General features: G+C 38.0%; 1 protein-coding gene across 1 annotated transcript in view; it reads right to left on the bottom strand.

Moving 5' to 3' along the window:
- Positions 1-295: 295 nt before the first annotated feature.
- LOC126412040 (SUMO-conjugating enzyme UBC9-B) overlaps positions 296-10,513 on the bottom strand; it is a 29,848-nt gene continuing 19,630 nt past the window's right edge. Inside the window, exons 5-6 of the mRNA XM_050081420.1 lie at positions 6,116-6,260; positions 296-881 (exon numbers count right to left, since the gene is read on the bottom strand). Coding sequence (XP_049937377.1) covers positions 815-881; positions 6,116-6,260 — 212 coding nt within the window. The 3' untranslated portion in view covers positions 296-814. The remainder of the gene's footprint in view (positions 882-6,115; positions 6,261-10,513) is intronic.

Genomic DNA, 10,513 nt, shown 5'->3' with positions numbered 1-10,513 from the left:
TTAGCTCGGGGTCCCGTGCTCGCTATGCACGTATCCACAAAAGAGTTGTGGACCCCCTGGGGGGGGGGGGGGGGGGGTTTCAACTGCATGTTTGACTGCTACATTTCAGAGTTACAAGACAGTTCAACAAATGCATAAAATTTTTTTCATGGGGTTCTCCATCAGAACCAGCAACCTAAGTACTCTTCTGGTTCAGGAATCAATGAAAGTGCTGTAGCAACAAAATATCCTCAGGTATTTTAAAGACGTTAGCCTCTTACAGTTAGAGTGATAATGTATTCATCACACTGCTCCATTTCCACATGTAAGAACTTTAATACTGACAACATGAAAGTCAAAATAAATACAAGAAATTCAAATAATTAACAGCAATTTATCTGCACAAGTTGTGGATTAAAAGCTCCTTCACATATTTGTTCCACATCCTTGCACAAAATAACCAAAACTCATTTTATTCTAGTCAGTCAAAAAATAAGACTATTACTGTATCCAGTATTTCAGATAAGCATTCTACAACTGGTAAAATATTTGAGTAGTTCTATTAACATCTGACATTCTAAATAACATCTTAAGTTTATGATTAAAAAAGATTTAATACCAATTAGCAACTACTTGTCAAGCATTTTACAGACAACACATTTATTTCATATACAGATACATAAAAAAATTAAATTTTAGGTACAGCCAATGGAAGTTCTTTAAAAGTCAAAGGAATATAAGGGTGCACAAGTTCTTTAATAGTTGCATTTAAATTTAATTGGAAATAAATCAGTCTTTCTTAATATGTAGCAAATCATTGACTGAAGTAACCAACTCACTCCTGTGAGGTCATAGCACGGGCTTGGGCACGAACTCTCTTCTCATATTCCAAACGATTTTGGCTGAGAGGGGAAAAAAAGAAAATCAAAGTTAATTGTATTCAACCAACTGAAAATGAAACATACATACGATCATTATTGCTTGCTTAGGCTGTTCCAAAACTTCGTATAATGAAAAAATACACGGCCTGAGAGAATCAAATACATGATTTCAGTGATTACAACAACAATGAGATGGCATATCAGTATGATGCTGCACCCTCTTTGCCTTGGATGGATGCACTGATTCAGTTGGGAAGGGTGATATGCCAGGGAGGAATATCAAGAACATTGGAAAAGACAGACTGCTACTTACCACAAAAGAAGACATCACATAGCAGACAAAATTCTCTCTCTGTTCCTTGGCAACCTCAACACTCTCCCATCCCCTTCACATGGTCCTCCTCAACCCAGTGTGCCACCTGTTCTCTGGTAACTTCATCCATGCCTCTGTTCACATTAAAGCCACCAACCACCAATAGTACCTGCATTTTGACAGCTGCCATCCCTTTGACACCAGAAACTCCCATACAGCCTGGCCACCTGGGGGATGGCATATCTGCAATGACAAAAACTTCCTTGCTCAGTCTGCTGAGAGTCTCACCAAGGCCTTCACAGACGGGCACTATCCCAAGACCTAGTCGGCAGACATATTGCATGCCATTCCCCCTCCACCCTGAGAACTAACCACAAAGGAGTGTCCTCTTCAGCATGCAGTACCATCCCGGACTGGAACAACTGAACCATGTTCTTTGGCAATGCTTTGATTAACTATCATCTTGCCTTGAAGTGAGGGATGTACTACCTGATATGCTTTCACCTCTCCTAAAGTGGTGTTCCGTCACCCACCCAATCTCCACAACATCCTAGTCCATCCCTATGCCACTCCCAATCCCAACGCCTTGCCACAAGGATCATATCCCTGTAGAAGACCCAGGTGCAGTCCTTTCACAGGTTTATCCTACCCCTATCAGGGGCTGGGCCACCTGCAAAAGCAGCCATGTCATTTACCAGCTCTGCTGCAATCACTGCACAGCTTTTTTATATTGGTATGATTACCAACCAGCTGTCCAGCAGGATGAAAGACCATCACCAAACTGTGGCCAAGAGCAAAGTAGACCACCCTGTGGCACATCATGCAGCTGGACCTAACACTTTTTTTCAATGGCAGCTTTACTATCTGAGCCATCTGGATCCTTTCCTCCACCACCAGCTTTTTTCAAACTGTGCAGATGGAAGTTATCCCGGCCTCAGCATATGGTAACATACTGTTCCACATCATCCACCCAACAGTTTCCATCCCCCATCCTATGATCTCCTCCCCATTCTGACCTCTCACCCTGTTTATTTGCAGCCCTCTGCCAACGCATCTGCCCATCTTTCCCTGATCCTATCCTTTTTTCCCATCTCCCTGTCCCACAACCTCCTGACATGGCACCTATTGGCAATCTAGTCCCTGCACATTCCACCATAAAGCATTAATCCCTCCCCACCCGTTCACTACTAATCTTTCCTCTTCCCCGTCCCCTCAATATGGCTGCTTGCATATTTAAAAATTAGTGCCTGTCCAACTTTGTGTGTCTGCTTTATAGTAAGTAGCACTCTTTTCTTACACTGTTGAACATTATAATAGATAAATGTAATTAAATTTGTATTCACAAAAATTCCAATTGGAAAATGATAAACAGAAAAAATTAAAATCAAAAAGTTCATAACATTATTAAAATAACATGACAAAAAGAATAGAAATAAAAAATTACATTTAAACCAATTAATCTAATACAAATAATGATTAAGTCATTCTGATAAAGCTTTGAAATCAAAAGCTGTACTGCACCAGACATGATTCGAATCCACAACCTCTTGCATGTGAAGCCACTACATTACCCATTACACCGCACAACTAGACTATGTAATCTGACTTATTGATCATCATGCAAAATTCCAAAACTTTGTCCATTACTCACAAATGAGGGCCCACTAGAGTGAATGGCTGCAGGGTGTGATACCTGGGATGTTAACCTACGTCACCATATATTTTATTTCAAAAAGTCAATCCCAATGCTGGGGACCTCTCCTTGTGAGGCAAGCAGGCCCACAGCTGTTGCAACTGGTCCTTGATACTGGTGCTGGGGTGGAGCTTAGTCTAAGATGGTCTCTTTATGTTATATCAGGGGGCGGATGTAGGAATTTGCTTGACACACAAGTTACCTCAATATCATGTATACAGTTCATACACAACGTAACGTATTTACTCGAATCTAAGCCGCACCTGAAAAATGAGACTCGAAATTCAAGGGGAGAGAAAAGTTTTAGACCGCACCTCCAAATTGAAACAAAGATGTCCATTGTAACATGAGACACAATTTAGGTTGAATGGATGAAGATACAGCTACAGTAGTTTGGTTCGAGTCGTAAGCTTAGCAGTTAAAGCTTTACCAGGTAGCCATTGCTATGAGTCAGGCACTCTGTCCGTATTTATACGTGCACCCTTCCTTTTTCACGTGCTTCGTCTGGTTTGAATTGATTACTTATTTTTCTTTGATCTGATAAGTGCCATTCTCTTTGTTTTAGGTGTTTATGTCACTCTAAGCTGAAAATCCATTACTGTACTGTGTCATGCATTGTTTGTCGCATTCTGATAATGTGTATTTACGACCTGTCGCCGCTCGCGGCATGGCTTGCTTTTGTGGATGCTACCGCAGCTTACAATTAAAAAACAAAAGAGAGGAATCATCTCATTAGCGAAACAATGGCAAGAGAATGCTATTTGTTGTTACTTATACTGCTGCTTTCTTTGATAATGATCAACAAGAACCAAATAATAGACTGCGTATGATAGAAGATGTTCTGAACGAGAGTTTCGCGAAAATTTTTCTCCGGTTGAAAATCTTTGCAGACGCCTCTTTAGTACATTACATTCTGCACAGAAATTAGTGTTATCTTAGATTTAAAAATCTAGTCAATTGCTGTGCTTCATTTCTGACTACCACTATTAGGCATAAGAATAATACGAATATAAACATGGCATGGTATGTATATTCTTCCGCGTTTGCTGCTGTCTCACTAGTTTCGAAGTTTATTAGGCAGACAGGATTTAAACGAGATAGCAGCAAACACGAAAGAATACATGGCAAAATGTTTATATTCGTATTATTCTTATGGTGAAGAGAATACTGTATGTGATTCATAATACATGAAAGTTCCTATTTGCAACAATCTCTTCTCACAAGTAGGAAAAAATTCAGAACGTTGAGTTGGCCACATTGACAAACATCCCAAACAGTCTTGGCAGTCGGATTTACGTAGTACATTGAAATGCTGCTACATTCGAAGATGAACAATACGGAATTTGTATTTACTTCGCTGGATAATGTATGAAAATGCAGTGGTCGAAACTCAGAGAGGAGAAAAAAGCTCATCTTCCACCGGTTTTTTTAATTTATTTACTGACACAGAGGTTTTGGCGCCAGTATTTATTTTTGTGCCTGCAAAGAATGCCTGTGTAGCACTACATATATCTGACGGCAGAACTTAGTTGTAGCGGCACCTACCAACATTTTTGAGAACTTCCGCTTACTTTGCACTCGATTCTAAGCTGCAGGCGGTTTTTTGGATTACAAAAACCGGAAAAAAAGTGCGGCTTAGATTCGAGTAAATACGGTATGCTGATTAACACTGTCCTGATGAAATAGGGCACCACAATTTTGCAACCCAAGGACACAGGATGTTTGGTGTATCATTCAGCTGTCAGCATTCCCTCCTTCACCACTAGCCATGATCTGAAGCAATAAATACTCAACGGCTCCCCACAATATGACACCAGAAGAAAAACCATTGTGCATCTCCAAACCAATGAAGAATAGGACCTCTCACCAAGTTGCCAGCACACTCACTAATGACAACATCCTGGATAAGGGGAGAGCCAGGATTCATCACTGAACGCAACACAATGCCATTCATTAGAAGTCCTTGTTCCCAAGTAATGGGACCACTCCAAAAGCAGCCATTTATGTCATTAACAGCAGCCTACACAAGGGACACACATTCTCTGGACCTGTTGTTGCTGGTGCTGCTGCAAGTATCCAACTAATATTGTAGCAAGTCTTATGTGTTCTCTGATTGTAGTACAGATGGAAGTGGTTACAATATGGTTGGCAATCCTTCCTTGTGGTCAGATAAGTCTGCACTCTCACATTCCCATGTAGTCCAACATCAGGTTATTGTCACATCCAAATCCTCCCGCAAATCAAGTGCTGAAAATACTGTCAGGAGTACTTGACATGGGTCTTTCAGTCATGACCTAATATCTGATGCAGTTTGTGGTCCTTATATACCTTACCACACCTGGTAATAACACTGCACACTAAAAACACTAATGCACTCAGGGTCTTGCTGCTTTCTGTCAAAGGTAACTGCAACTCTAAAATCATTTACATACCTGGCAATGGTGTGTTCATGTATGAAGTTACACTGGCACCCAAACATGGCTTCTGGATGCTTCACAGTTTTGTCAGGCAGTGGAATTTCACTATGTTGTTACTATACAATTGGTACACTTGTTCTAGACAATTTTAGCTACATTTTCAATACTAATAATTCATCTAGGAATTTAAGGTATTGCTGGAGAATATTCAAAATAAGCAGGTGACTTAAGGGCCAAGTCAATATAAATATGCAATACACCTAAAGAAACTGTGTGTGTGTGTGTGTTCCAAACATGGTTTGGTAATGGTTATGCAGGGCACGGCATGGCAATGTAGGGCAGAGCTATGAGATTTTGTATGTAAGGAAATTTTTTCCTTGTGTATTTTTTATATTCTTTAAATGCAGTGGGATGAGGAAAGTTACAAATATCACCAGAGCATCACACACAGCAGAAACATTTCAAAAACCTTGATATTTAAATTTTAAGCCAAATATACATACATCAAAAAAGTTAGACATTGTTATAGTACTGCATACTGACATTTATTCTATGCTTGAAATATCAGTCACATATTATCTTCACCGTCTCACTGCATACAATTTAAACACAGTAGCCATAGTTTACCATAAAATCTGGTTGCTCGAATGTTGACATTAGTTGCTGTTAAGTCTGGAGAGAATAAACATCATGAAGTCTTTGGAGACGCATTCTAACAAACTATTGCCCATTCATTTTAATGTTTTTATAAGTGGCCTGATAAGCAATGCTGATCCACTTTGAAGAAAGTTATCTGCAGGTTAATAAGAAACCAAGTCAGATCTATGCTTACCAGTATATTGTATATGCTTCTGCCTGAGCAGGATCCTTTATATTTGGTTCATTTAACAAGTCTTGAATTCCCAACAAAATCTGCTTGATTGTTATCGCAGGTCGCCAGTCCTTATCTTCGTCAAGAAGTGAAAGGCAAACTGTTCCTGTAAAAAAAAAATGGAACATTTTCTGAGAACATCTAAGATAATATTTCATTTCCCCTCTACACAGTGCTAAGCTGCCAACAACATTTATGTAGGTTCCTTATATGTGGGTCTTGAAGCTTCATAATGTACAATTTGTATTATTCATCAAATCAGTATTCTATCCACTTGCTTCCTTGACTGCTGTATCTGCTTGTTAAATTACTGTGAATGATGACTTATTTGACCATTGGTTCCTGCTGAAAAGCAGGTGAGAAACTTTTGCCACAATTGTACCTCATCATTTCCAGCATCCTCAGGATGTCATCAAACACTGTACATTAATATGTAATATCTATCAAAGGCACAATCCAGGAAAATTATGGTGCAACATAATGTGCACTAATGGATCCGAATAAGATGATTTTATATTTCAGTACATAAAATACTGAAAAATTTTATGTTTATAGTGCGACTATATAGTAGGTCATGCCTAAAATCAACCTTCACCTTACCAGTAACTTAAGTGGAAATTCATTCCAATCTTTAATCAAAGCATTCCTGACTGCCAAACCATTCAGACAAGACACTGCTACACTCAAACAAACAGCTTTTGGGTGTCTGCTGCATTTGTGTTCACTACATAGTCACAGTTTATCTCAGTAAAATTAGGCAACTGCAGATATGCTGCGATGTTACAGCCACAATATGCAGTGAAGGTTCCCTAACCTCTGAATATAGGTCAAATTCTGTACAGCCCAACAGCCAACTTGCTGCATTGTAGTCTAAGAGTCGAGGATTTTTACAGTATAAAAAACAATGTTCTCTTAACCATCATTTAGTCCATCATATTGCAGTTAAGTATACACACAATTTTTCTGTGTTAACTTGGGAACTGTCAGTTGCCCTCCCCCTACATAAAGATAAATGGTCATGATATACCTCACACAATTCTCCCTGTTTACCATTCCAAGAACTATACACACTACTAAGTGAGAATGAGAAAGATTTCTGGAACACCACTACTGAATCTATAAAAAATGCAGTTCCCTCCGAGCTCCACTGTAACAGACAGGAACAACTGCACCCCTACAACTACAAAAACAACTTAGTTCAAAATGGCTTTAATTACTAATGTCTGCCAATCTCATCTTCAGGACATGAAAAAGCATAACAATGTACAATACCTGAAGTATTTTATAGTCAATTTTAACACGGCACACCACATCCTATCACCACCCACAAACATCTATTAACAGAAGAGGCAGAGGGCAACACACAGCAAAGCAGAAAATGTTCTAATGCAGGTGAATGGTGGAACAAAGTTTGTCAGCCATTAACACTGTCCAGTTATAAAGAATACAAAGACAGCAGCAACCTGAGTAACACAATGTATTAAAAAACAATTGTCTGCTAACGTAAGGAAAAGGAAGATTAGGACTTAAAGGGACCTGGATGTCATGGCTTGCAGTTTTTATTAGTATTTTGGAAGTTAATAACTCAAAAACAGATTGGAATTAAATTTTTACCAAATAATTAGTATATTGGGACCTCTACGCAAGAAAGAATTTAGAAACTGTTTACTATGTGGAGGGCTGAATATTCATCTTACGTATCGAAATTATGTGTAATTTTTATTTTAGGTACACTGTAATTTCACACTATTCAAAATAAGAGATCAAAACCAATTTTACTATTAACTTGCTGAAACAGTAAACCAGGAATATTTAGCAATTTGTTGTCTTATGTATTTTCAGAAATGTTTAAATCTCAATTTTTCTCCAAATCTGAGAAACTATGACATGCTCCAACTTAACATGTTCAATACACTGTTGAATAATGTGGTCTCATCTCATACAATATTAAAGCTACAAAAACAAAATTTAGCATGAATAATCTTGGAAATAACATGTCAAATAGATTTTTATTTTGAGTGTCCTTTTCATCATCTTTAGTTTTCTCTTTCCTTTGTTATTCTGGCCTTCTTTGTTGTCCTTTCAGGAGCTTTTTCAGCTTCTGACACACACACACACACACACACACACACACACACACACACACACACACACACACCATCAATTCTTAGCAGCCCACTTCTCATGTTGTCCCCAGTTTTTATGCCTAGTCTGCTCATGGTTTTTCATCTTTATTCTACCATCAAAACATTGTGTTCATCACACAAATCAAACACTGAGACATCAACAAAAACAGTTTTTGGCAAGTGTTCCCATACCCAACTATTGAAGCTTTCGTTTGAATTCTGTGTTTTACCATGTAAACATTTTTCCACAAGTTTAGAACCTGAAAGTTGTCTACATATTGACTTTAGTTCTACCACAACAGTTTATGGCATGGGGGCATGCATTTTACATTTCTGTCCATTTGTTTTACACCTATTATACCTAAAACAGAAACTATTTCCCTTTTGGGCAGAGGCTATGCTGTGTATGCTCGTCAGTGGATACTCTGTGAAACAGTTGCCCAAAATGCTATTATCTCACTAAATTTTCACTGTTTCTCCCTGATGGCTAGACCATAATATTCTGTGAGATTTTTCTGGTTTGATAAGTCTACCTTGCCCACCAATTGCTTTGCCAGCAGAGTTCTTTCCTGTTGTGTCTTTGCAGAGTTTCCTAAGTCTTGTCCCTATTTTCTTCTGCACATGTCCTACACATTTCCCTTTTTAAATTTTTTCACCATATGATTTAGCAGCTATAACACTACTGCAGCCTTTAGTCACCATCACCAAGGTAGTGAATGCATCTCACCCCACATCTAGTAATTGACCTAAAAATAGACACTGCCCCCATTGCCTTCTATACCACCACTAAAACCATCAAAGTGGCACATCTGGGTTCATTTACTTTATTGGCACTACCTTGGCATTTTTTTTTTGGTAAAGACATTCATAGTCCAGCATCTTGCCTGTATCTACAGATGTAAATGAAAATTCCATTCAGCAATGTATGGCCTCTCTTCTGACTGAACAGTCTAATGCAGCAACAATCTCAATAGAGTGACATATCTATAGTTTTTTCTGCTCTCTCCATAGATGCTTCACTGACTTCTGTTACAGCATTATGCACTTTTATAATATGCCTCAAACTTGACAGATGATGATGGCGGGAAGATCCATCATAGCACATATTATCTGGGCTGCTTTTCTTCACTTCCCAATGCACTTCATGGCATAAGCAAGGCAAATATTCACTATATTTTGTTCATGTTACAGGAGATATTGTAAACACTTGACATACCACTACAATTTTGATGGGTAGTCCTCTTATGACCTCACTAAACATAAGGGATTTTTCCACTGTTATTTTCACTATTTACAACACCAACATCTTGGCAAATTTTGAGGCCTAATCTCATTTCACTGTGGTGTAACAATTTCTAAATTTCTACAATTTCCAAAAACATGCTTGTGTTAATTACTATAAAATTTATGACTGCAATTAAACTTACTTTTGACATAGTATATTGGAAATTAGCAGAAATATGCTGTCACAACAAGTAGTTTACAACTTGAATACCCATGAAAATGTTAAGTAAACTCAAGTAATTTACTTGTATCGACAAATACTGATTGAAATAAATCCTTCCACATATCACAATTGATATGTCTTCAAAGATATTATACAAATGAGTTGCTACAGATATAGTTGTGACAAAATTAAATAATGTGACATTGTGGACAAGGTTGTGTGTTTGACAATAGCATGGCAGCTAAACATTCACATGCCCATCTGCTTTAGAAAGGTATTTAAACATAAAAATGATGAGGTACTATACACAAAGTATATAGTTTTAGAATAGGGAATATGAAAATAATTCCAATATTTGGGCCCTCATGATTTTCATGTGTGTAATTTCCCATCAACAGTAAGGCCACTGGGCCTAGAAAACTCAAATGGTCAAGAATGGGAGAGAAACATTACCTCTTGCATGGTTTACGGAACCTAATTTTTTGTGTAGTAACATGATGCCATCTGCACTGCAGTTTTACAAATAGAGTCTGCTTAAAATGAATCACAAATATCTAGCTGAATTCAAATATAAAATTCTGGTAAACTAAATACCTGGGTGAGAAGAAAATAAAATTGTGCTTTCGAATACCAGCAATTTGTTGTAACATGACATGAAAATAGTGGGCATTAACTACACACTGAAATGCAAAATGAATAAAAATATGTGCTATAACAGAAACAGTTACTGTCATGACATCACAGTTATTTTCAACTCTCAACCAAACTGTCACCTTCCAACTCAAT

Source organism: Schistocerca serialis, chromosome 1, assembly GCF_023864345.2.
Source record: "Schistocerca serialis cubense isolate TAMUIC-IGC-003099 chromosome 1, iqSchSeri2.2, whole genome shotgun sequence".
Taxonomy (NCBI): domain Eukaryota; kingdom Metazoa; phylum Arthropoda; class Insecta; order Orthoptera; family Acrididae; genus Schistocerca; species Schistocerca serialis.
This window is presented reverse-complemented; position numbering and strand designations above follow the sequence as displayed.